Source organism: Melanotaenia boesemani, chromosome 23 (assembly GCF_017639745.1).
Source record: "Melanotaenia boesemani isolate fMelBoe1 chromosome 23, fMelBoe1.pri, whole genome shotgun sequence".
Classification (NCBI taxonomy): Eukaryota; Metazoa; Chordata; class Actinopteri; order Atheriniformes; family Melanotaeniidae; genus Melanotaenia; species Melanotaenia boesemani.
Window position 1 is genome coordinate 13505470 of NC_055704.1, and position 27845 is coordinate 13533314.

Consider the following 27845-nt stretch of genomic DNA (forward strand, 5'->3'; position numbering starts at 1 on the left):
AATTATTTTTGTGCATGCAACATTTCATGGCTTTGCATCATTATCTGAGTTTACATAATGTCTCATTAGAATAACCTCAGATATCACTATCTGTTATAATGATGGAGGCACAATGTTTAAAAACATCTTTTTATTGGGTGTCTGATTTTAAGTCTTCATCGGATTTGTTATTGTGCAGTGAAAGTTATTTTAGTACAGCTGTTCATTATGCCAGCGATCAATTCCTCTGCTATAGTTTGAGGCATTTTAAACCAAGAAACTGCAAACAAACTCAGGTGATTTGAGCATTTGATGAGATGGGTGCTGCTTTAGTAAAAAAAAACAAACAAAAAAAAACTTGACAGCTGTTTCTTTCTAAAGTAATCAACAGGCTTTTCTTTGTATTCAGGATGAGATGCCCCCAAGTGCCGTTATAACTTGCTTGGCTTCATACTGTCAGATGCTAATATTTTGAGACACACAACACACTTTAGTCTCTCTTCATTACCCACCATACCCATTACTTAACTGTTACCTGGTCAAGCCTAGGAAAAATGGTAAATGGTCCGTATTTATATAGCGCTTTACTGTACCTGGAACGATACCCAAAGCACTTTACATCATACTTTTTTTTCTGTTGTTGAAATCTCAGTTGTTAATTCATCATCATTTGCCCATTGGTACTTTCACAAATTTGTCCATATTTAGCTAGCAGTGCAAAATCTATAATCTAGATATAATCTATTAGCCTAGCTAAATCCCATCTGGTGATTTGGTAAAATCACTAAATGATTTGATAACATCACTAGATGTGACTATGACTCACAATGTTAAACATCCGATAATGCTGAAGTAACACAGATAAATTTGTAAATTTGGCTTAAAGCAAGTTTTCCTTGTTATCAGTTAAGAAAAGTGTGTGCAACCATGATTAAAACCACATAATACAAGGTCATCAGGTAAACAACTCCTGATAAAAATGATAAACATATAATTAGCTATTTGCTTTTATAAATTTTCCTTTATTTATTTTTTTTTTTACATTAGATTACTATTTTAGTTGTAGCAAACAGTTATTTATTTCCTATAATCAGTACCTTTTTTAAAGGTCTGGATTACATGTGATACCCTTATTCTGATTGGAAGCTGAAATTTTGTAGACCTGCCCCTAATTTTATACTTTTAGTTTTTTTCCTTCATTTCTTTAGTGAACATAACCATTTTGGCCATTATGATACTGTAGCCATAGGACGTGTGGACACCCCTGCATTGTATACAGTTTAAAGGAGGGGGAACATTCGGAACTTGAAACACACTTGATAGAGTTGCTTCAGGGATTGTTCAGGAAAAGCAGGTTACATCAGAGAGCTGTGAAAAGAGCCAATACTTCTACCTACACACTGCAAAAAATGCCATTCAAACTACAGATGAGAGGAAAGCAGATTTTGATTAAACACATACAGCCTAAAGTAAAAGCTAAGGGGAAAAAATGTTCAGTTCAGGTGACTTGAAGCATTGCTTATTCCAGGTATTAGTAACAGAAACAGTTTACAAAGAGTCAGAAATATTTCGAGTTCAGTGTAATTTAAAAAGTGAGCAGCAAGACTAAATCTCACGTTGAGGACGGATATTTTTTACAGTGTGGCACTTCCCGCACTAAAAAGCAGTGATGCGCAGGCAGCCTCCAGATCACTCAGCTGAACAGAAGGGTATCACCAGCATGTGATCAGGCTGCCGAAAGTTAGACGTTTCTGACACATCCTTCCAAGGCAATGCAAGCTGAAGCAGATGCGCGGTTGCTCCTCTAACTGGACCGACTCCACGGGTCTGATGAACGTGATGGGGAAGACGGCGGTGATGATAAATCCGCCTGCATTTTACACCAAAAACCGGCAACTTTCCCTCCTCCTCATCCGCTTTTCTCACTCTGTGTGTCTTTAAAGCGCAACAGTATGCAGATCTCCCCGAGCGAAGACAAGATCCCAGTAAGTATTCCCACCGCTGCTCTGTTGGTTTTTATGTCGATTGTGTTCGATACTGCAGCGACTTTATTAAGATGACTGTTATAATTATTATGAGTAGTTTCCCCCCATTTCTTTTTAAACAAATGGTTGATTATAGTTATTTGTAGTAGCTATGTGTGGAATATTCAGTAAAACAGACAATATCAGGACTAAATCACTACTACCACAACTAGTATAATAATGATTGTAATGAAATTTTAGTTTCATTGCTATTTGTTGCATTTCAGGTCTGCAACACACCCCAACAGTCAGGATAGTAAAGTTTTTACCACTTTGTAATGTTGCTACTTCTTCCCTTGTCACTTACAAGGCCCTGCATATCAAGCAATAAAGAATTTTAGGTGTTATTTTGGCCCATTTCACTTATTAAGATATACAGCGGTACATGATCATCGCTGGAAAAGTTTCTTTTATTTCAAAGTTCACCACATTCTCTATTGACAAATCAGGGCGGCAGAGCAGCTAGTTCAGTATCTGTATCCTCTTTTTCTGCAGACATAAGGAAAAACAAACAAACAAAAACATGCTCTAAAGTCTCCATGCTGCTTTCTTTCTTTTTTTTAATGTAATTTTTTTCATGACTTCCCAACTTTTGGGGGTTTTAATATTATTGGGACAATACCATAATTATTGCAGAATGACTGTTTACTACTTTGACTCATTACGATATTATGAAACCTTTGAGGCTCTGTAGAGCATTAATGATCTTTTCAATGCCCTGAGAATCTCATTGGGAATACCTAAGCCCCCTGGAGGTTTCATTATGCTTGGCTTTGCTGAGACAAATATCTGCACCCTTACAGACTTATTGGTACACGGCCAAACCACAAGAGATTTTTCCTGGCTCTCTGATTTACATGTTGACATAAAAAAAAGAACACTGGCCTCAAACATGAGCCTTAAGGGGAAGTTTTAGGAGTTTGAAACAGCAGTTAGCATCCTAGTATAATAAGAAGCACGTAAGTGGCACAGCGTAAACTAAAAAGTAGTACAATATGTGGCAGGTTTAAAAATAACAAATTCAAAATCTCATGAGGATATAAGATTGCATTCTTTGATGTGTGTTGGTTTTCACTGTCTTTGAAACTGGTCCCTAGATCCTGTGGTGTTCAGAATTATGAGTATTTGAACTATTATGAACAATGGACTCAATGAACTTTTCATGGCTGCTAATTAAGTATTTGTTTAGTGGAACTATCAGCTGGGAATTACAATAGTCTTTATATAGAAGATGGACATAGTCACTTGCTGGAGAAACAATCCAGTGTATTAAAATGCTATACTACTGATGCCTATTAAGCACAGGCTCCAATACATGTCTGTGACCAACTTACCAATTCAAAAAGCTTTATGTCTACCTGGTCTCGTGTCGTCAATATACAGTAATATTATCCAGATACACTTTTTCTGAGCACTATGATTGTACTCATTTGAAAGTACTTCCAAATAAATAAACATTAGACCTCTTATGTACATGCCTTTGCCCAATCAGGTTTTAACTCTTTAAAGTCTGACCCATTAAATAATGAACAGAAATTCTCTTTATATTTTATCTGAAGTGCTTATTTGACTCTTTTTAACAAAATTAGAAAACATGTTTGCATGTACTACATATATGCAAACAATATGTTATATTTTACTGTTGTGATGTCAATGGGATTGTAGTGCAAAGAATATCCACTAGGGGGCAGTAGGCAAGTATCAGATTGTACACAACAGGGTTTGAAGCAAGGTTTTTACCATATGGTGATGCAATAGGCCCCCGAAAGTGTATGTATCATGTAGGATACACGTTGCAGGCATTAAAGGGTTAAGTATGACTCTTAAAATGGTAATGTCTGTCATATAGAAATTTCTGTAGAGTGACTCCCAAGTCTTGAAATTAAGCATTTGGAATAAAAATACACAAATCAGTGGGTGATATAGTGGCTGTAGCTGTTATATACCGTTTCTGGTGGTTTCCAGTACATCTGAAATCACTTCCTGGCTTGCTCATCTCCCCCACATAATAACCACAATTATATAAATTATGCTAAGAGGCCACATGGTGTTACCAACTAAACATATTGACACAAAGCCCATGTCCATGACTGATACAGGCGGTGTTTTTTGCAAATGCTCTAAAAGATGCAGGGTGAATGTGAAGGTTTGCTTACTGTATGCTTTGACTATAAATATATATATATATATATATATATATATATATATATATATATATATATATATATATATATATATATATATATATCAAACGTTAATGTCCTGCCTTATAACTGTAATTATCCAACAACAACCATAAGTCATTACATAATTATCTAGTCATAGTCATTTGAGCTGACAGTGATTATTTTGCATAGGTTTTCAAAAGCATATTAAAGAAACCAACATTAATATCACATTTTAACACATTTGTCATTATTTAAGGTTTGACTGAAACTATTTTAAAACATCATGTTGTTACATTCCCTTTTTAAAAAAGTTGGTTTAATTACATCTGAGTGAAAAATTAGCATCGCCAGCTATTTACATGGCAAATGTTTGACCAAATGCATTTGGATAAGTACATCTTGACATTTTTATCATATATTTAGTTGCAATACCGGACACAACAACACCAGGCACATTGTATTCTAGGACAAATGAAAGTGTAACTTTCTATACCTCAAACCAGGTGATCAATGGTGAACATAGTTCTAATAATACAACAACAAAAAAAAAATCAGATCCAACACACCATAGAATTTGCAAAATCTTGGAAAGGTAGCTCCAGCCACATTTTCATGTACATGTTTTATTCACTGAGGATCAGTGTAGCCACTCTGACATCACTCATTGATCTATGGATTCTCATTACGAAACCTCACATTCAGAAATGTGACATCCTGGTCTTTTGAAGCCAGATGGCTCAAGCGAGAGGTTTACCAGACTGAAAACTGTCAAAACTATGTACTCCTATATTGAGGTGGCCCGCCCTGCCACTAAGGGTACCTTTCTTTATCCTCTGTTTTACTCTAAATTTGATTTAAAAAATGACCAAGCAAAATTTTCTATTAGCCCGATGATACCAGACATCCTGTGGGCGGGACATGACAGATATGTATTTTACTTAGTCTCCCTTCCAAGTGCCAACATGTTACACACCATTGGAAAACTAAGGTTCTTGATATGTGAATTATGTACACCATTTCAGGCTACAGTCATATAAATATTTCTGACCAGTAGCAAATGGAGTTTATCTTTGAAGCCATACTGTACTCCAGTTGCAGATGCTACTGCAACAAAAATGCTCCTGTTACATCAGCAAGGGTCCAGAAAAAGTAGTCCAATAACATAGTTGGTCTACAACAAGTCTTTTATCCATTAAAAACAGTTTAAAGGGTTAAAAAAACAGTGCAAACTAGTGATTGAGATTATCTTTTTATTTTTGGAAAGTAGCCCCCTATACACACACAGTTCCATATTTTGGAAACCTGCATTGGTGTTTAGTAAGAAACACTCCACCATACCAGTGCCTGTATAGCTTTCCCTCTCACGTCCTCCATGTTTAGTCTCCCTCTATACTTTCCCTCTGTCTAAATAAAGACTGAAACAGCCAAAGGTGAGCTGACTGCCCACTCTGCAGCTGAAGGTTCTCACTTCATTGTTTTTGAGAACCTGCCAAAAGCCACTTATGTTTGCTTGTGCTGACACTGCAGTAGATGTTTAAGTTCATTCAAACAGTTATTACATAACTCCTCTGCTGCTTAAAGGTTCTGTGTATATTGTCTTTAAACAGTTAGTATATTATTTGGATCCCTTAAGATGTATTTTAAAAAAAAGATCCCTATTTCCAGCAGTTACCACTTCTGTTATTGTATTTGGTGATTGGTTAATGCTTATGTTTTTTTTTTCTTTTGATGTCTCATCAGGTCGTGGGGTCAACTTCAAGCCCTCAAGCCAGCAATGAAGGCCTTTACTTCTGTGATGGCCGGAGGAAAGTTGACTACGTCCTGGTTTTTCATCACCGACGGCATAGCTCCATCCGATCTCCTGTCAGCGCCTCCGTTTCACAAGATGAACTATCCATTGTTTCCAATGGCAACTTTCCTCAGACAACAGGCTCAGATGTGGAGGCAGGAAGAGGAGGTGGCGTTCTGGGAGGAGAGGCGGCGAGTGTCGGCGAAGTGTTTATGGAGCTTGGAAGTGGGAAAGGTATGGAGCCAACTGAGCCGATGGAGCCAGCTGACCATGAGATGCACCTGATCAGACAAGAGTTTGAGGCCAACCTGCAGGAGGCGGGTCTGGAGATAGAGAGAGACAAAGAGGTGAGTGTGTGGAAAGTCATATTTTGTCTTCTAATGCTATGTTATTATTGAAGGGACACTCCTGTCTAGCAGTTACGCTTATTCTGTTCTTTTTTAATGATAAACCTCAGCACAGATTCGACTAAAAGAAGTTTTGGTCACATAATACAAGATAAAGTTGGGAGCAATTCTGCACGTTGTTAAACACAAAAACCCTTGTTTCGATGCAAAACTTACATTAAAGTATGCTTCCAAATATCATATAAAAACACTTGAACATGAAATTTGATTTTGGAGGGACATAACGTCCTTAATGAACTTACTTCTCTATGACAGAATGAAACATAGGTTTTTTTAATAAATCAACAAAATATAATTGCAGAATGTTACCATCTAAATACCTCCAACATACAACCCTCCCTTGTCAAATCAAAACATGTTAGAAAAACTGCGTTTTAAGGTCTGAAATTTATTTAGTGTTGCTTTAGAGTGTTTCTAAGTAAATTTACAAAAGGTGTTTTCACAAACCACAATAAAACAGTTGTGAAGCTTGCGTTATTTTAGTTCTTCCTCTTATATGATATAACTGTTACAGGTAGTAGACCCAAACTGTGTGAAAATCACAGAAAAATTATCTAAACTCAGAGATTTGGGTTGGCAGGCAGGAAGCAGCAGGAGGGTAGGATCTCCTAAAGGACACTGAGAGGTGAATTAAAGGCTTGTTCAGAACAACGCAGCAGAATGGTCAAATGTTCTGGAGCAGTTACCATGAGATGAGATGAATATCAGGTGCAGATATGGGTTGCCTGGGAGACAGAGGCATATTCACCACAGCCTCACACACAGGTGGAGAAGCACAGACCACAATAGCTTCCTAGACTTCTACTTGAAGTCTGTTTGTGAAGCTTTGAAAGTTTAGTTTGTGACTTTAGTTCGACTGCTGGATGTGGTTCACCTCTGTTTCCTAACTGTATTTTTTTCCTTATGTGTTGATTTTCTCATTGATATCACACCATCTTGAGATTCAGTTTATTTTTGACGTGTAGTTTATTCAAAATACTGATGGTTTCATCTGAATGGGTGTATTTAATTCCAGTCACTGAAGCCAAGACAGCTGCTGGGAGGACGTCTTTGTATCGATCCGCTAGTTCTGCCTGAAACTCATTTTGTTTGGACAAAATCACTTTCACCATGTTTTAGAGATCATTGGCATTTGGTACTTCTGTATGTGACTTCGTACGTTTTAGCCTGTGTGGGGTTAGGGTTGTTTACAAGCTACTTGAAAGAACGTGTGATTTTAACTGCTGGATGCTGCACAACAAGTTGTTAGTGAATTCCCACGTCATTGATTGCTCCACAGCTGCACCTTGATTTCAGCAGGAAAATAATTAGACAAATTAGGCTTTAGTGTTAGCATTTAGCATACATATGATACCTGTTTTGCTATATTAATGTAGCTATGCTTGTTTACAAGGCTTGCAGTTAGATTGTTGACATGGTGGCCACGGAGCTTAAACCAAAATGAGATTAGCTGACTCACTGATTGCTCCTTATCTCACCTCTTGGATTGAGTGCCAGATCAAATCTACCGCTTAAAGTGGAGCAATACTTGTTTTTCTGTACACTTTCTTTGAATATACTGCAGCATACGCTTTTAAAATGAGGGGAAAAAAAACCTAATTAGACTCTTTTCATTAATGTTCAGCAAAATATAGATGTAGGATGTGCTTGTAATGAGCCGAAACAATGCCTGATAATATTTGTACAAAATTATGGTCAAGCACGGTCAAATATGTTTCTGTGGCTACAGTCTGTCTGCAGATTAAATAAGGTAGAAAGTCACTGTTTGCAAATAGCCTATCATAATTAATGAAGCACAGAAAGCACCAGGACATGCTTATATGAGTAGGGCACTGCAGTGATTCTCTTATTCACAGTAAATGAACTTACATCACATGTACAGAGTAAGCTACTGGACCGTTGGCTTATGGTGGGATTAAATGTGTACCAAAAGGTATTAATGGACATTGTACATTTTTAGGGATTATGGTTAATCTAAGAGCTTGGTTAACACAATTTGAGTATTGAATAATGAATGTCAGATGCCTTTTACAGTTTATCTGTTAGGGTTTTAATATATTTAGCACATTTTGGAACTAATCCTGTTCACATCAAGATTAACAAAGATCATGATATTGGGTGTGTTTTAATTTTTCAGTAGTTCAATTTTAAGTAGACTACACGGGCTGTTTATCCATATTACAAAAAATAAATGTCTGACTTTAGGAAGCAGAGCTTAGACAGAGTGAATGAGACGAAACTGGACAATAGTTAACAGTGTGATTAATATTGTTGTTATTGACGTAATTACAAACATTAATGGCACCCAAACAGTAATGCTCAAGATTCTATAAAATTTTTTAATATCTGTTGTAAAACAAATTATCACTAACATTAAAACCAACCTATTAGCAAGCTAAGCTAGCACTGGTTTGGCTAGCTTACACTGCACCAGCAGGAGCAAGTATTTTAGAAAGTAGGTGGGTTGTATGATGTTAGGAAAACATGTGATGCAATATCATTGTGGAATATTGACATGATGATTGACCTGTGATAGTTTAGCATGATTAGCCCCATATTAGCATATGGGGCAAATCCGGTATTTAATAAGGTCACATTTCACATCTGCACAGGTACATGTGGCATGAACAAAGGCAAAGTGGAATGCAGCTCTCAATACACCTTTGCTTGTCCTATTTCAAGTCAGGATGTGTTTTCCATATTGATATTATGATAATGATACATTTCCAATACAGTGTGCAACCCTGGTGAGTCCCATAATGCATGGAGTGAGTGCTATCTGTGTTGGTGATGAATTTTAACTGGCATACCCAGAGCATAAAGCAAGTGGTAGGGATTCATGCCTATGTACACTGTGTAAATTAATATAGAAATTTAATAAACACAAAAAGAAAAATCAGATTTTCCATTTGAAAGGTACAACAGGAATATACAATTTATATAAGTTGGAGAAGCTTCATAACACACAAATAATACACAGTAATGTCATGGTCAGTGGGTTTTTGGTTCTGTTAGATTTACTTTCTGTTAGATTCCAGTTTTAAGTCTTGTGTTGTTTTTTCCTCAGTCTATTATTTGACTTTCAGCCAGACTTTTTTCAGTTTAGGCTGGGTTTTTCTGTAGTATAATTTTATTCTTCATGTTCTTCTTTTCGAAGTTCTAGTTTAAATATAGTGTAGCTGGTCTTACGTCCTGTTATATTTTGTACAGTTTATCACCTTGTGTTTTTTTACACTGTTTATTTCCTGCCTTTTGTTACTGATTACCACCTCTTCCTAACTTTACAATGTCATATGTAGTCCTTCCTTGTCGTCTCTTCTGGATCATGGGACATAAGTGATTCCTGATGCATGGTATATTTTGTAAACTATAGGCAGGTTCTTAAAGATTAATCTGTCATACCAGCACAACACAAGCCCTACAAGCAATTGAAAGTGGAAAACAGCTAAATACTGACATGTTTATTATAAAGCAAACTGTTTTTCTTTTAAAATATAGTTCAAACAAGTGCACTAAATGATCCCTCTTCTGTCCAACCTGTTTGATTTTAGATTAATTAGATGCTGGATTCAACCGGGTCAACTTGTTGACAGCGCCTGAGGATTAATGAGCTGACCTACGATCTCTTAGGAACATCTTCTTGCAGATCGCTTTTAATTAAATCAGAGCAGCGTGTTCATTCAAGAAGTGGAGCTTGGACTTTTGGAAAGTTGAGTCTGCTAGGGAGTTACGAACAGAGTGAGCAGGATTAAATGTGCAGTAGTAATTGAATGTCCACAAATTAGATTAAACAAATGAGAAGGAAGACACTTGTCTTTCTATTTCTGCCATCCTGTTTTCTTTTTAGCTGCAGAGTTATAAGGCAATCCTAATCCTGACAATAAATACTGATAAATTTAGCTGCAAGCATCAATGAGGGGACCAAGCAGTTCAGAAGGGCACAGTTGCCATGGCAACTTGGTCTGATCATGTTAAAAACGGCTGTTAGCACAGATGGGAATATGTTCATGCTCATTGCTCCATCCCCCATTGGTCAAACTGGAAAGACAAAAGACAAAATCAATATTTTCAGAACAACTTTAGAGGAGCTGCTGGGTTCATACACAAAGTCATGGTGTCGCTTCCTTTGTAGGCTCCTTCTCTGACTATTTCAACTGGCTTTTAATGTTGCACTGTTATGGTTTTGATAAATCGAAGTATTGCTGAAGTTTGACCCTTCTACCATTTTGGTGGTGTTTCCATCAAATAACTTTTCTTCTTTTGGATTGACACTTTTAAAAATGAAAAATAATCATCTTGATTTTTGGTTTAATCCAAGAATCCTTTTGGCTACAAAACAGTGAATCAGTATGATTCTCTGCATAGCCTCTCATTTTCCATTCTTTGATTTTCTTAATTTCCTTCCACTCTCTACTATACTTTTATCAGCCATCCCAACATCCATCTGATCACCCTTTTATACTCAGTAAGCCACAACCACCCTCCACCTAAAGACACCCCCTGGCTGCGGCCTAGTTAACCCCCCTACAGAGATAAAGAGCTAATTGAAAATCTTGCTGCTAATTAACCTTCTCCAGGCTACAAGGTATTTATATCCTCTGCTTTTTGATGGAGCAATGAGAAGGGAGTGAAGAGAAGATGAGGAAAGGGGCTAAAAGAGACGGATGTTGATTAAGCAGGTGATAGAAAATGGTGGTAGAAGATAGAAGGTACAAAAATGAAAGGGAAACCAAATTACAGAACATCAATAATTCATTTCTCATTTGCTCATTCTGCTCATTTTTTATTTTATTTTTGTGACTAATGATAAGGGACATTAACAAAGCAGTCCATTTGTGCTAGACTTTCAGTTGTGAGTTTTCTGCTCTGTAAAATTACATCTACAGTAAAATCATCAGTGGCAGGCTCAGCATATTCAGGGTGTCTGACCTTAACTAACCCTAACAATAGACACTCATCTACAAGGCTGTCATCAACCCAGTATAGTTAACCCTGGTTTTCTGGATATCTTGTTAGTTTAAAACAGGTTGGCATTAAACATCAGATGGTCAATCACAATCATAGAAAGATGACCAAAAGAATTAAAACTATGCAAATGCATAAATGAATCAGATTGATATCACTGCCACATCATTAAAACACAATGATCTAAATCTGATGACGTACGACTTTATATTTCATTAAATTAATGTGGTGCAGGTTTGTTCTTGAAGGATGTAAGAAACAGTGGCAGAGCCAGAAAATGTATATAAACATGTCTTGGGGGTTAAATGCAACCCCAACAGGGCACAAGCCAGTTGTTTGAGTCACAATCCTGGATAAATGCAGAGGGTTGTCAGTAAGGGCATGAATGTAAAACCTGCTAAATCTAATATGAGAATCACTTCAGTCCTCACGGATGATGTACGTTGGGGTTTACCCCGGTGGACAAGAGGGTAGCCTCCCTCTGCCTTCAGGTGGGGGACAGATCCTGACTGTTGTTTGTGCTTATGCACTGGACAACAGTTCAGAGTACCCACCCTTTTTGGAGTCCTTTGATAGGGTGTTGCAGAGCACTTCTTTCAGGGACTCCTTGTTCTGCTATTCAGTGCTCACTTGGGCAATGACAGTGATACCTCGAGGGGCGTGAGTGGGAGGAACGGTCCCCGTGATCTGATTTCTAGTGGTCTTTTGTTATTGGACTTCTGTGGTTATCGTGTATTGTCCATAACTAACACCATAACAAACACATGTGCACTTGGCACCAGGACACTCTAGGCCGCAGTTCGATGATTGACTTTGTAGTCGTATCATCGGACTTGCAGCTGCATTTCTTGGACACTTGGGTGAAGAGAGGGGCGGAGCTGTCAACTGATCACACCTGGTGGTGAGTTGGCTCAGATGGTGTAGGGGGATGTCGGTCAGGCCTGGCAGACCCAAATGTGTTTTGAGGGTCTGCTGGGAACGTCTGGTAGGGTCCCCTGTCAGAAAGAGTTTCAACTCCCATCTCCGGCAGAGCTTCAACCATGTCCTGGGTGAGGCGGGGGACATTAAGTCAGAGTTAGCTGTGTTCCAAGCCTCTGTTGTTGAGGCGACCAACTGGAGTTTTGGCCGTAAGGTCGTCAATGCCTGTGTTGGCGAATAATCCCCGAACTCATTGGTGGACACCAGCAGTGAGGGATGCCTTCAAGCTGAAAAAGGAGTCCTATGGGGCCCTTTTGGCTTGTGGGACTCTGGAGGCAGCTGATAGTTATCGGCATGCTAAGCGGAACATGACTTCGGCAGTCGCTAAGGCAAAAACTCGGGCATGGGAGGAGAGGCCATGGAGAATGACTTCTGAACAGCTTCGAGAAGATTCTGGTTCACCATCTGGTGGCTCAGGAGGGGGAAGCAGTGCTCCATAACACTGTGTATAGTGGGGATGGGGGGTTGCTGAACTTGACTAGGGACATTTTGGGTTGGTGGAGGGAATACTTCAAAGACCTCCTCAAAACCTCCGACATAACTTCCGACAAGGAAGCAGAGTCGGAGGACCCTTGTGTGGGTTCTCCTATCTTTGGGGCTGAGGTCGCTGAGGTGTTTAAAAAGCTTCTCGGTGGCAGGGCCCCAGGGTGGATGAGGTCCACCCGGAGTTCCTTAAGGCTCTGGATGCTGCAGGGCTGTCTTTGTTGACATGCCTAGTAGTATCACGTGGACATCGGGGACAGTTCCCCTGGAGTGGCAGACTGGGGTGGAGGTCCCCCTCTTCAAAAAGGGGGACTGGAGTATGTGCTCCAACTACAGGGGGATCACACTCCCCTCCATCCCTGGTAAGGTCTATTCAGGAATCCTGAAGAAGAGGGTCTGTTGGGTAGTCGAACCTCGGATTGAGTAGGAGCAGTGTGGTTTTCGTCCTGGTCGTAGAACAGTGAACCAGCTCTACACCCTCTACACCCTCTTCAGGGTCTTGGAGGCGGCATGGGAGTTTGCTCAACCAGTCTACACGTGCTTTGTGGACTTGGAGAAGGCGTTCGACTGTGTCCGCTGGGGACTTCTGTGGGGGTTGCTCCAGGAGTATGGAGTGCCGGACCCCCTTTACGAGCTGTCCGGTCCCTGTACGACCAGTGCCAGGGCTTGGTCCACATTGTCAACAGTAAATCAAATTCATATTCAGTGACGGCTGGACTCCTCCAAGGCTGCCCTGTGTCTCAGATTCTGTTTATAACTTTTATGGACAGAATTTCTTGGTACAGCCGTGCAGTGATGCTGTCTCTGCATCGGCCTGTCATGGTGAAGCAGGAGCTGAGCCAAAAAGCTCTTGATTTACCGGTCGGTCGACATTCCTACCCTCACTTGTGGTCACGTGCTGTTGGTAGTGACTGAAAGAACGAGACTGCAGATACAAGTGGCAGAAATGAGTTTTCTCTGCAGGGTCAACGAGCTCGGCTTTAGATATAGGGTAAGAAGCGTGGTGATCTTGGAGGGGCTTAGAGTAGAGTCGTTGCTGCTCTGCTTCGAGAGGAGCCAGATGAGGTGGCTCTGGCTCAGGATGCCTCCTGGACGCCTTCCTGGTGAGGTGTTCTTGGCACGTACCACTGGGATGAGACCCTGGGGAAGACCCAGGACATGCTGGCGAATGTGGCCAGGGAGAGGGAAGCCTGGGCTTTCCTGCTTAGGCAGCTGCCTGGAGACCCAACCCCAGATAAACAGTAGAAAATGGATGGATGGACTTCAGTGTCTTCCATGCTACATTGGTCAAGCCCCAGGTTAACAATGACTGCCATCAGTGCTGGTAATCTAAAGGGTGCCAGTGGAAATTGGGCTACTTTGTTTCCTCCTACTAATGTGTCCTCTTTCCCTAAGTTCTTTATTTACTTACTTATTGTCTGTTTGTTAAATTAAGAGCACAAACCTTCAGTTCTTTGGGCTTGGAGGGAAGTTGGAGCAGATAGGGTGGATGTTGGGAAAGTACTGCTTTTAATGAATCATTTTATTGTTTCTGCTGTTTTTTGCTTAAATATTCAGTATAGCAATTTGTGCTTTATTCAGTGGGTACGAAAAATATTTCTAGGTGCAACGTTTTAGTTTAGTTTTATTAGCCTACGAGTAGCCTATGGACATCCCTGTTGGTTGTGTAGGGTGGCCAGAGATAAATGGGTGGTGGGCCACCCCTTGCTCTGCTGGTAAAAAAGCTGAAATCTTATTTTGTCAGCTGTAACTTGTCATCAAAGATATTATGCAACTAGCTTTTTGAAAATTGGCTTGGTAATCTTTGCATAATCCTACTGCCAGAGGCAGACAAACAGTATCCACTAAAAACAAACTCCTGTCTCACTTCTCACCTTTGCACAGAAAATTGGTTGCTGTTGGGTACTGATTGTTTAAAACACTAGTTTGCAACTAGTTTCAGTTACATTTATATAACTGCCCTTGTACATTTTTTCCAGAAAAGTTAGGAAATTGCATAAAATGCTATTAAAACTTAAATCTGTGACTATTCATTAGTTTAAAACTTAGTTTGATTCCAAAATGCTTCACAAAAACTTTATTGTATTTAGAAAAATGAACAAATCTCACATTTAATGTCAGCAACATTTATTGAATTTGTAAGTATCAGCATTTCTGAAAATTTCAATCTTTCAACTGGTGACGGGTGAGGGTACCAGGATTGGGTATAAAAGGAGCATTTGACAAAGGCCTTGACTTCAAAAGCAAAGATGGATCAAGGCTTACTACCTTTTGCCAAGGTCTGCCAGAAAAGAATTAATTTCCAAAAAATAAATATTTCTGAATGTAAGATTGCAAAAACCTTTGTTTTTTTAAACATCTACAGAGTAGAATGTTGTAAAAAGATGCAAGCTAAGGCCAGAAACCTCTGTTTAAAGATGTCTAACCTTTGAGTCCTCAGACACCACTGCATGATAAACTGTCATGTCACCATGCTGAATATGGCCACAGGAATACCTTGAAAAGGCATTTGCACTTAACATAGCTCAAGGCTGCATTCAGAAGTGTAACCTGAATTGTACAACAAGAAAGGTCTATGGACACCAGCTCAACTCAGATGGATAGAAAGACAGTGGACAGGTGTTTTGTGGTCATATAAATTCATGTTTCAGCTGGTTTTGTGGGAAAAATTATTAACATTAAAAGTGTTTATTGGCATTTGCACAGTAAGGAAACAAGTGTCCCTGAACAATGAAATTCTTATATTGCCGTCCACATTAAATGTCATAAAAGATTATAAAATAAAGAAAAAAAACAAAAACAAAAAAAAAAAAAAAAAAACCAAAACAAAAAAAATCTAGACAGAAGATAAAGATAAAGAAAAGATAAAAAAAAATGTGAATGTGAAATGTGCCATGTGCTACATAAATTGTTGTGCCATATTCAACAATGAATAATTAGCTGTGTAAAAAATACTCATGAGGTGTTAATCCCACGCTGGGAAATTCTTTCTCTTCATTTAAGGAGCAATGGGCTGCCAGATGCCAGCACCCAGGGAGCAGTTGGGGGTTGAGGGCCTTGCTCAGGGAGCCACAGTGATTTACCTTAGCTGCCAGCTTGGGGACCCAGGTTCTCCAGACCCAAGCCCACCTCTGTAACCACTAGGCTACCACTCCCTTATAATTCCTCTGGTGTTAATGCCAGAGATATATATAAAAAAAAAAGAAACTATTATCACTTATGCGTGTTCTGTGGATTCTCTTTTTAATATTCATAAAGTTCCATGGATGCAGAGGTGTATATTGAAATTTTGGGATGAGATGTTACCATCAAGAAGAAATGTTTTCTGAGGAGAAAAGTTACTTTAGCAGCAAGAACTTCCGACATTATGGCTTGACAGAGAGATTGCATGTATTTGATTGGCCCTATCTGTTTCCTTTTGAAAATGCATTGTGATTATGAGGAGAATCATACAACTATGGATTGTTGAGCAGCACTCATCAAGAAAACACCCAAATCCCTCTTGCTAAACAATTAGTATCCTCAGTCCTCAAATGATTAAAAAGTGTCTTTAAAAAGAAGTGTAATATAACACAATGGTAGATTTGTGTCTTGTGTCAAAGTTGTGGTTTTCTCAAAAAATTTCCCAACTTTTCTGGAAATGAAGTCTGCACTGTATATATTTGTGTGGCCGATTTATAACGTATGCGATTTATTAAAAGAGGAATAAAGTTCACCAGATCCCCAGGTGGGACAAAGGACTGTGGGGATATGGGCAAGAGAGGCTGTGATGAAATATAAGAGCAGCAAGAGTGACAGTTTGTTGAGTCAGACAGTCAATCAGTCAGTGAAGCAGTGTCTAGCGACAGCAGAAGGTACAGTTCTGTACGTGAGGAGGGGGAGGGTGGTGAGGAGGAGTGAAAGATCTCAGGAGAGTAGGAGTCGAGAGAGGAGAAAGAGAATCGTTTCAGGTTTCCATCATTGGCCATGCCTTCTTTCTCTTTTCATTCCCCCGCTCTTACAGAAGCTGGTGGGGGTCTGAGGAGGCTAAGGTTACCTGGCTGCTGTCCCCTGCTGGCTCTGCTGTCTTTCATTTCTGGTTATACGCTCAGTCACACCGCAAACCGGTTCCATTAGAACTGCTGCGTAGATTTTGGAAAAACTTTCACTGCTGCATGCAACAAATGCTCCGTGGTTTCTATTTTAAATAAATCTCTATTAAACACTGAAAATTCAATCACATATCTCTTCATCTCAAATTAGTAATTATCAAACTTTTGCCACTTCTTGACATTAATATAATGATTACTGTCTGGCCACTAGAATGTTATTCATTAAAGAACACAAACTACACAATGATTTAATCTTCTTTGTGATGCATCATTTCTATCAACAACAAAATAAAAATGTGTCAGGAACAGGCTGCACCAACATAGCTGTGACAGAAAAAGCTCCAGGCTTTGCTTTAGGGACAGAGGCTGCATCTATCTTTCATAAATACCAGAGGAATGTTGCTGCCCAAACTGTTTCGCCAAAGTCTCTGAGTGGGTCAGAAAGACAATAAGGATTGGTTGTATCTGGCTCAAGTTTGAAGCATAAATGACTGTACAGTACAAAAAGTAGAGTCCGTTGCATTCTCAAGAGCTGCGTTGACCCTCAGGAGGTCTAATGTGACCAAAAAGCAGATGAAAAGCAATTGTTTAAAGTGAAATGCAAGCTGTATTTAGGTCCCTACTACTAAAACAAAGTCTGCTGCTTTGGATTGCAAAGCAGTACCGACAGATGGTCTGATAAGCCATTTTTTAGCAGCAGGTAGTTTCAGCCAAGCAATCTGGTTATTTATTTCATGAAACCAAAAATTGCATGTGTGCAGTTATTTAAGAGGAATCAAACCTGTATTTGCAGTTTTCATCAGCGTTTTCCCTAAACATTTTATTCTGTATTTAGTTATGTGAATTATATAATGTCAGTCCTACTTCATGTTTCTTTTGCAGTTAAAGACCCACGGTCCCAGCTTCACTCGGATCCATGCACCTTGGCCTGTACTGTGCAGAGAGGCTGAGTTTCTCAAGATTAAAGTCCCCACCAAGAAGGTATGATCTCAGTACTTCACCTGATAATCAGTGTTTCTGGGTCTGTAAAGACAAGGTTAAGTGTAAGTTTAGAGCAATTAGTTCTTATACAAGACAAATTCAGCAAGGTAGATACAGACCAGAGTTCTGATGGGTATGCCCACTCAGTCTGTATTATACTGATGTTTATAAAGTACTATTTTATTACACATCATCCACTGAGTCTTTGGAAACTTCAAAGCTATAAGTTACTTTTGCTGTTTGACAAGTGCAGTTAGATCCCTGTTAATGTTTTCGGTTGTTTCAGAGTTATGAACTCAAAGAAGAAAGCGGTTTCGGGTCCAGCATGAGTACAGTGTGGAGAAAACTGAACCAGCCCTTCCAGCCCAAAGTACTCCATCAGGACCATGGAAGCACCAAATTCCTGTCACACTGCTTCTCCAGGGACAAGCTTCACCTGTAAGGCGCACACATGTACAAATACACTTCCTTTCTGTCAGTTTACTACTTACTCACTTGTTCCATACACATTCAGTCCATACATCCCCTGTACATACTTCATGCTCTTCACAGTATCTGTCAAGCTTAGTGTTTTGTAGCTGTTGAGGCCAGTTATGTCCCAATTTTTATGACCTGTACTTTCCAGGTGTCATGTTTGAAAATCAGGAAGAGTTTAGGGAAGAGTGTCCCCCTGAGCGCCAGATGTTATTTCAACATTTAGTCGCAGCCCTTTTTTTTGTCCTAAATAACTGACTGAAGTCTGCAAATCATGAGACCTTTTCTCTTCTATTTTTGCACATTTACTGTATTATATTAAATATTAAATGTAACAATATACACAACTCAAATAAATAAAGGGAACACATAATCATTAGCATGTAACGCAAAGCCAATCACACTTCTGGGATATCAATCTGTTCAGTTAGGAAGTAACACTGACTGAATCAGTTTCACCTGCTGTTGTACAAATGGAGAAGACAACAGGTGGAAATGTGAGGCAGTTAGCAAAACAACCCTATCCTGGTCCTGCAGGTGGTGGCCACATACCATTTTCCTGTCTTCACTCTTTCTGGCTGATTTTTGGTCACGGTTGCATTTTTTCAATGCCTTTACCACTAAAAGTAACTTGAGGCGCTGTCTGTGACCCACAAAAGTTGCTCAGGTAGTGCAGCTTATCCAGGATGGTACATCAATGTATGCTGTGGCAGGGTTTGATTTGTCTCCCAGCACAGTGTCGAAAGCATGGAGGAGATACCAGACAGGGCTATATACCATGTGGCATGGAGGAGGCCATAGGAGGACGACAACCTAGCAGCAGTACCATTATCTGCCAGTTTGTGCAAGGGGGAACAGGTGGACTGCCAAAACCCTACAAAATGACTTCCAGCAGGCTACTAATGTGCATATTTCTGCTCAACCATCAGAAACAGAATCCATGAGGGTGATGTGAGGGCCTGATGTCCACAAGTGGGTCCTGTGCTCACAGCCCAACACTGTGCAGCCTGATTGGCATTAGCCAGAGGATATCAGGATTGGTAGATTCTCCATTGGTGCCCTGTGCTCTTCACAGATGAAAGCAGGTTTACACTGAGCACATGTGACATATGAGAGAGTGTGGAGACTGCATGGAGAACGTTCTGCTGCCTGCAACATCCTCCTGCATGACCGGTTTGGCTGTGGGTGAGTGGTGGTCTGGGGAGGCATATCCTTGGAGGGACACACAGACTTCCATCTGCTAGCCAGAGGTACCCTGACTGCCATTAGGTACCAGGACTGCCCATTCACCGGACCCGAATCCAGTCCAGCACCACTGGGACATCCAGATCTCATTCCATGCAGGGAATGGAATGAGACATACAAGCATGTGGAGTCCAAACACACTACTGAACCTCCATTTTGAATGAAATTTCCACAGAAGTTGGGTCAGCCTGTGATCTGATGTTTCCACTTTTATTTTGAGTATGATTCTGAATCCAGACCTCCACGGGTTAACGATTTTGATTTCTATTGATCATTCTTATGTTCTTAACACATTCCACTATGTAATGAACAAAAATTTTAAACTAATATATTTTATTCTTCAAAGTCTAAGACAGGGGTGTCTTAGAGTGCAAACTTAGTTCAGACAGACTGGTTAACCCTTTATGCACCGGCATTTTTAAGGCATACTGTAAATATATATGTAAATATCTCAGGGTTTTTTGGCTGTGGGATGGTGAGTGGTGCAGTGGCAACTGACCGTTGACAAGCCGCAGCTGATTGCCAGTGAACTGCGGTCAGTTCTTAACAAACTGATGAAATGCTGTTTCTCAGGCCTATGATGATGCAGGACAAGGATGGTCCTGAGGAATAAGCTTAATGAGTATCTGTGTCCCATCAAAACGAGTGAGAACCACAGACTTTTAAGGTTGGAAACAACTGTGGTGTTGCTTTATAACCAATGAAAAGAAAAGTTTCTTATGTTTGCCAGTCAGAATTTGCCCTAAATATGGTGGAAAATGTTAATTGTTGTTAGGGACTTTTGAGATACAGCACTGTATAGTAGGACACTGGAAAAACAAATTAACTAATAGTTTAACACAGTGAAAAGTAGATACAAATTAAACAATGTCAGCGCTTTATTGCTTGTATACACCAGAATTTACCTTGTTACATTTAGCTGCTTTGAGAACACATGAAAATCCACAGAAGGAGAAAATTCAATCATACTGTTTTCTACGTAAGATAAAAATCTTTCATTATTTTGTGTCATCAATCCACACCCCCCACATTAGCTTTATTCACTAGGTGTGTTTCTTTCAGGTACAACATCACATCTAAAGACACTTTCTTTGACAACGCGACAAGGGGCAGAATAGTAAGTATTTGTTGACATATAAACGTGGTTGTCCCGTGTAAAATTCTTTTTATTTCTAGACTGATGATCTTAAATCTTCCACAGGTGTATGAGATCCTGAGACGGACGGTGTGCGTACGAACATGTCAAACTATAGGTGAGAGAAACCAAAAGGTGTGCTACTTCAGGATCTGATTTAATACCATCGGAAGGACCCATTTTGATCCAATGTGCTTCATGGAGGCTCTCAATGATGACCCTGTTCTCTTGTGCTGGCAGCCAGCAGAAATTGTAGCAACATTTCCTCTCTGAATCTTTCTTCCTTGCTGAATTATCGTGTCACCTTATTCCATCTGTCTTTAGCTGTTTCCGTGTCTTTTTCCCTGATTTATTTCACTTGAAGTTCCTGCCCTGCAGCACCTTTAGTTTTTTTCCGCCTTGTGATTTATTAAAAGTGTCTTTCTGTACACTGATTGTTCCCAGAAAGATGGATTATGCTCATTACCTGTTCCTTTTAGATTCAAAGTGCAGGATTACTTTAGAATCAGTGTCAACTGTGTATGACTGTTGTGAGCAAATATCTTAAAATAATTAGGATATTTTAACTTCGTGCTTGAAAATTAGGTCTGCTTCTGTTTGACTGTATGCAACAAAATATTCCTCCTCTGGGATTTTATGAATTAATTTCAAGGAATTTGGGATGCCCTTTACTGTTTAGATTTGTGAGACCTATCAGAACCATGTAGAAGTAAGCCTACTCCCAGTTGATTTCCAGTGGCCACCATATGTCTGGTTGGCTGGCCCATCGCAGCAGATGATCTTAGCCAGCGGGTACTGATGGAACTGCAGGGAAAAAGGGAAGAAAAAATAGAGTTTTATCTTTCCGACCTCTCCTTTCTCTTTCCCCTTCATTTTCAAAGCAGAAACACTACGATACACACACACACACTGTTTCTCTGCTTCTTTTCTACAAGTGGGTCATACTTCCTGGGTCAGACTGAGATTGAAGCAGGAGCCTTTGGGAGTCATAGTTGTTTCTGGCAAGATGAATGAGCATTCATGTTTTTGTATGTGTGTGTGTGCGTGTGTGCGCATGTTGGTCGTGACATTCATTAATAGCACAGCTAATCACTGCTTAGTTCCACACCCCTTTTGAGGCAGTGATAATTAATAGATGAAGTTTTGTATGCCAGGTTATCTGATGTGTCACTGTCCATCTTGACATTCACTGGGCAGGCCATCACTTTAAATTTTCAAAGAGAGACAGCCCCTAACCACATCTGTATCTGACACAGAAAAAAAAAAAAAAAAAAAAAGGTGCAGGATGCAAAATATCAAAATGCACAGTCAACTGTGCAGATTCTGGTAGTGGGGAAAAAAAAAGTTTGCAACACATTCCCCAAAAAATTGGGACAGTAAAGTTTTCTTTTACCAGTTCATAAAAAAAAAAAAAAAAGTGGTTCTTCTTACATTCAAGTAAGGGCTCATATATGCTTAGAGCTAAATATTCTTACCCATACAGACAGACTGCTTTCCATCCTCTGCATTAGCTGTATTACATTGCATTACGTTATTTCATTGCATCTTCAGAGAACTTGTAAATACATAGATGTTTTGAAACGGAGCAGTACCACCAGAAACTGTGGAGCAGTGTTACGTATTATAGTTCATGTGCGACCAGTGAAAGAAACAAAGAAGAAGAAGAATTTAAAGGCCGAATGGACCATCAGCTGTGCTTCTTATTTTTATGTCTCTCTCTCTGAGAGTGCATTTTCATGATCTCCTCCATTGTCGTCATGCTTCTTCTTCTTCCTCTTCTCCTTTTTCTTCTTCTTCTTCTTCTTATTATTATTATTTCTCTCACTTTTCAGATCTTACTTATTAAAAGCTTTGCTTCCCCATGTTTTTTTAAATTTATTTTTTTTATATTTGTGTTTCTTATATGCCCCTTACATTCATTTGTTCTGTTTACAATAGTTAATATACAATAAAGTTAGCCAAACAAAAGAGACATTTGACAAAATATAACTGACCCATCTAAGTACCCAATGAGCCCTTACCTTGCTAGCTGTTTGAATTTTGGGTTTAACATTCACTTGTTAGTTAATTATGCTCAAGTATACAAAAGTATTCATAAATAAAGGCCAACTGGTCTCTCGGGGTTAACTTATGTCTCTTCTCATTTTCTTGTCTTTCCAGGCATCAGCACACTGATAGCTAAAGGCGCGTATGACGCAGCTTTTCCTCTTCACGATGTAAGTGTGATGTTTGAAAGTCCCACAAGGCATCAGTTTATTTTAACATTACTCTTTTGTTTAAATCTCAGTAGAAACTTACTATTTATAGAGGATGTGGAATGGACGTCATGCATTTATTTGCTTAGAGGCCATGTTATACTGTTGCCTCTGAGGCTGAATTCTAACTTCAGGTGGATGTTTCTACTCTGAAGTTGTAGCAGTAGCCTTGACAATCGTAAATCAGTCCACTTCTAATCCTGATAACTAAATGTTAAACATTTAATCCACTGCATGCAAAAAAACAAAAACAAAACAAAAAACAAAACAACAACAAAACAAACAAGTTATTTTTTTCTATGAATTTCAGTATTAAAACACATAACTTTATTATTGGTATTCTGACTCATAAAATCCACAGTAAAGCACAATCAAATTCAATGAATGTATTTAGGAGTATTATAATTATCTAACTTAAATGGATTCACAAAAATATTGGTCAGATTTTTTTGAAAGATAAGATTTCAGCACAATGCCAGCTTTTTAATCAGTGCATTCAGTGATGCGATTCGGTTACCTTGGGTAAGGCCCATTCTTTTTCTCCCTTTCTTCTCTTCTCCACTATATTTGACCATTTCTAGCCCAATAAGAAGAGAGAACATGCCTAATGATCAGTTTTGTCTACACCGTGTTTGATTTTATATACATCTCGAGATGCTTCTTTATGATGTGTTAAATATCTCAAACATGGATGAAAATCTGCAAACTGAAGTGATTAAAATAAACTAAACTAAAAGAAAGTGTTGCTTCAGTATCTTTCAGTGTTTTTTGTAAAACGGTGCAGCTTGCTCATGAGTTTTTTTTAACTGTATTTGGACAGTGTTCTGTTTCATTGGTACATGTGTTGTCAGTTTAGGTCAGTTTAATGTCTGTCACTGTGTATGTGCCAACACTCTCATGGTTTTTAACCTTCTCGCTGCTTAGGGTGACTACAAGGTCATCGGACACCTTGAGGAGCGGAACGACAGACAGGTGCAACAACTCTTCTTATGTGTATCTTCCCCTCCTTGTCTTTGGCTCAATCTTCCTTTTCTCACTTCTCCTCCTCCTCCTCCTCTCCATCTGTCTGTCTTGAAAAAAGAAAATACAAAAGTTGACCACCATACTCAAACATTTGTGCTTTAAAAGTGACCTGGTGGTGCCAGTTTGAATTTTCCCTCAACTGAAGTTAAAGACATTTGAACTTTAACAGCTTGTGACAAAGGCAAGGGAACATTCATTTTTCTAAACAATGATGGCTCTGTTTCCTTACATCCTCCCGTCTGTTTGACACTGGCACAGATTGGAGTTTAAGTTCAGTAAACATTTATCAGACGCAGATCTGCTCTGAGAGAAGAAAAAAGATGGTTGACACAAATTCCAAAAGACGGCTAAACTAAAACTGTTTTTCCAAGTTTAGGCAAGCAAACTGATAATAAACATAATTTTGAAAACAATCTACATTAATAAACACTTTTGTGTTCCTTTATTCTTAAGAGTGGCAGTACCGATTTAATGGTCTCCTTATTTTATCAGGCTTCACAACAGTCGTCCTCCTTTCTTACCATGCTTCACTTCTTCAGGATAAAGTTACTTAGACTGCATCTCTATGGCTTCGTCCTCTGAGATTTCTTTTGACCAATCAGATTCTTGCTGCCTCCAGATCAGCTGTGCCTCTGAGAATCATTTTCAACTTACAACAGGACACCATACACCCACACTGATTCTAAATCTTTCTCTGTGTTTGTGTGTGCGTGTGCTGTTAGATTCTGCATGAAGAGTGGGCCAGATACTCAGCCTTCTACAAGTACCAGCCCATTGATCTCGTCAGGTAATGTGACAACATTTGGCCCAACTCTGGTAGCACTAGTTGAAGGGTGTTTTTAATAATTAATATGCTCAGCATACAATTTGAGTTATTAAGCCAATTTCTTTTTTCACTGTACATGTCATTTTTACTTTTTATTTGACCTCTTGTACATGGAAATAGTTAGAATCATTAATTACAGTATGTTCCAGTATGATCCATGTAATTGATTCCTTTTAGTCCAGCTACCATGGAAGAGTGATCAAATTAATGGATGCATAAGGGTTGTTGTGTCTTTTTTGGTTTCTAATTATTTTAGGGATGTTTCCTGCCACTCCTGTTCACACACCAAAGTGTCTCTGTAGTGCACTTTCATGCACAGTTAAGTCAGATTGTGGTTATTGCTTGACAAGCCCATTGTCCTTATCCCAGTTTGTAAGCACAGGAAGTGGGGATGGTTTAGGATGACCTACTCTGCTTTCATATTTTAGCTCGTTAACCCAGCTCCACACAAGGAGGATTGCTTGTACGAAACACGATGGTTTTCATTTATAGGCTGCTATGTAAACAGACTGGAGCATGCACCAGCTGTGTGGTACCTATTTTTTTTAACCACATAAGGCGAGGGTAGAGGCTCTCAGCAAAATTCAAGTATAAACATGTTTTTGACCATTTGATCAAAGTATTAACTTCATATCAGCAAAAATGTACTTTTCACTCCAGTTTCATGGTGGAAGTAACATATCCCAGACAGTCTTAATATGACTTACTTGTTACAATGCTGATTGATGATGATAATACAAGATTTCCGGTTAATCTCAGCAACTGAATGTGAAGTTACAGCTGGGCACTTTTTAAGTCATATCAATCATAGAGTACACAAATCTCTGTGTATTTATGGCCATTAATAGAGGCATAATAAGTTGGGAACAATAATGTAGAAAGATGATGCTCTGCAGCAGAGCTGTAGCAGAAAGATTGTTGGTGTGAATACAAACATTCGACCAGAATGCAGCAGTTCAGCAAAGCACATGTAACACACATGCCACGTTTCCAGTGTGAAGCCATCTTTAATAGTGAGCCTATTGTGGTTGAGTGACCATGGACCAAGACAATGCAGAAATAGTTCAACTGATGAAAAGTTCATGTTGATTTTCCCTACATATGACATTCATGCTATGCTTTATAACTTGGTTGTTATTAGCTTTTTCTTCCTCTACATCAGGCATGTCAAACTGGTCCAGCAAAGGGCCGTGTGGCTGCAGGTTTTTGTTCCAGCCAGCCAAGAGCACACAGTTTGACCAATCAGCTGTCTGAAGACTGAGATCAGTTGATTGAATCAGTCAAATCTGGTGTGCTGCTGCTTGGTTGGAACAAAAACCTGCAGCCACACGGCCCTTTGCTGGACCAGTTTGACATATGTGCTCTACATTCCAACTTTTTCTACTACTTCTTTTCAAGGCTTGAGGTGAGAGTTGTAGAGGATCTGCTGAACACCTTGAATCCAATTAAATGTATCCATGAAGGAGCAATTTGACCTCCAATTATGGTGGATTTTACAAAAATTGTTCCTATAGCTTTTTCCTCCTCAGTGTTTTTTAGTTAGGACAACTACTTCTTGTAATGAATTAAAACCAATAGCAACAATCCCACAACTCTCTGGTGAAACTATACAGTTTACAAGCTCCCCATAGAGGTTCAGCACAATAATTAAAAGCTCTAAACACTGAATTAACAGCCTTCTTACTTTTCTTACTTTTTTAAACACAAGTGTGTAGTAATTCTTCAATATCTGCTACTATGACCATTATAGTAACATCCAACTGTAACTTACAGGAAATACTTCGGGGAGAAAATCGGCCTCTACTTTGCGTGGCTTGGCGTCTACACTCAGCTGCTCATACCAGCCTCTATAGTGGGCATCATTGTGTTTGGCTATGGGGTGGCAACAGTGGATACTAACATACCCAGGTACATGCAGCAGACAAACCACTAAAAAAAATATAAATTTGCTTCATCAGATAGAGTTGTGAAAGAAGTAAAACATGGATAGTGGAATGGATAGACTTAATAAAACACTCACATTATCACAATGCTGAAAATTAGGATTTCTTTCCGCCCCCATTTTAGTGCATGTGTACACACACATGCACACACATACACTAGACAGGGATTGCCCAGATACCTGCTGTATCTGGCTTTAGTCACGGATGTGTAGGAGGCAAAGAGAAGGTACGGCTGCCAGTGTGTGTGTGTGAGAGAGTGTGCGAGTGTCATGAATTCAGCCTACACCGACTATGAATAGGGTCAAAGTACAAAAGCTTGTGTGGTAGCTGTGTGTTAGAAGTTCCATTCATTTCTTGTAGTTAAATGTAACAATAATCTATGAGCCTTTGTGCACAGAAACCACAGCCTCAGCTGATGACTCCTCGTACAATTAATGCTGATACATCTATCCTCCCTTGTAACTTTAGTTTTTCTCCCCTTCCTTCTCCCCTCTCAGTCTGGAAATGTGTGATGAGCGTCTCAATTTCACCATGTGTCCTCTGTGTGATGGAGCCTGTGACTTCTGGCATCTCAGCACTGCCTGCAACACTGCCAGAGCTTCACACCTCTTTGATAACCCGGCCACCGTCTTCTTCGCCATCTTCATGTCTCTGTGGGGTGAGCGTGTGTGTGTGTGTGTGTGTGAGAGAGAGAGAGAGAGAGAGAGAGAGAGAGCAAGTGGGCTGAATGTGAAGTTGCTCATTAAATTCTTACGACCTCCTTCATCTCAAGTCAAACTTATAGAACAAATTCTTAGAACAGCGTTTAGACCAAAATTGCTTATCATTAAAAGTTAACATAGCCAGGAAATATATTAATAATTAAACGTAAAACTTGTAAAATTAATATTCATTATATATATGAACAGGCTGCTGCACCCTAAATTTGGGAAGTGCTTGTCTCCATCTGACTTCCCCCATCCTTCCTTGATAATATTAAGAGTTGTTTATTCAACCTTTAACTAAATTAAAACCAGGGGCATATCCAGTTTAGCAGTCAATACATCAAAAGGACATGCTCTTATCTGTTAAAGGAGAAG

At 39.3% G+C, this 27845-nt stretch overlaps 1 protein-coding gene across 2 annotated transcripts in view; it reads left to right on the forward strand.

The window, feature by feature from the left end:
* Nucleotides 1–1634: 1634 nt before the first annotated feature.
* The window catches only part of ano2b (anoctamin 2b), a 68671-nt gene continuing 42460 nt past the window's right edge, over nt 1635–27845 (forward strand). The window contains exons 1-11 of one of the 2 annotated variants that reach the window (XM_041977944.1): nt 1635–1964; nt 5912–6307; nt 17767–17865; nt 18152–18303; nt 20647–20701; nt 20786–20837; nt 22880–22935; nt 23899–23946; nt 24720–24784; nt 26597–26731; nt 27264–27424. In XM_041977944.1, the coding sequence (XP_041833878.1) occupies nt 1932–1964; nt 5912–6307; nt 17767–17865; nt 18152–18303; nt 20647–20701; nt 20786–20837; nt 22880–22935; nt 23899–23946; nt 24720–24784; nt 26597–26731; nt 27264–27424 (1252 nt within the window). In that variant the 5' untranslated portion in view covers nt 1635–1931. The remainder of the gene's footprint in view (nt 1965–5911; nt 6308–17766; nt 17866–18151; nt 18304–20646; nt 20702–20785; nt 20838–22879; nt 22936–23898; nt 23947–24719; nt 24785–26596; nt 26732–27263; nt 27425–27845) is intronic. The other variant, XM_041977945.1, reaches the window with a different exon arrangement.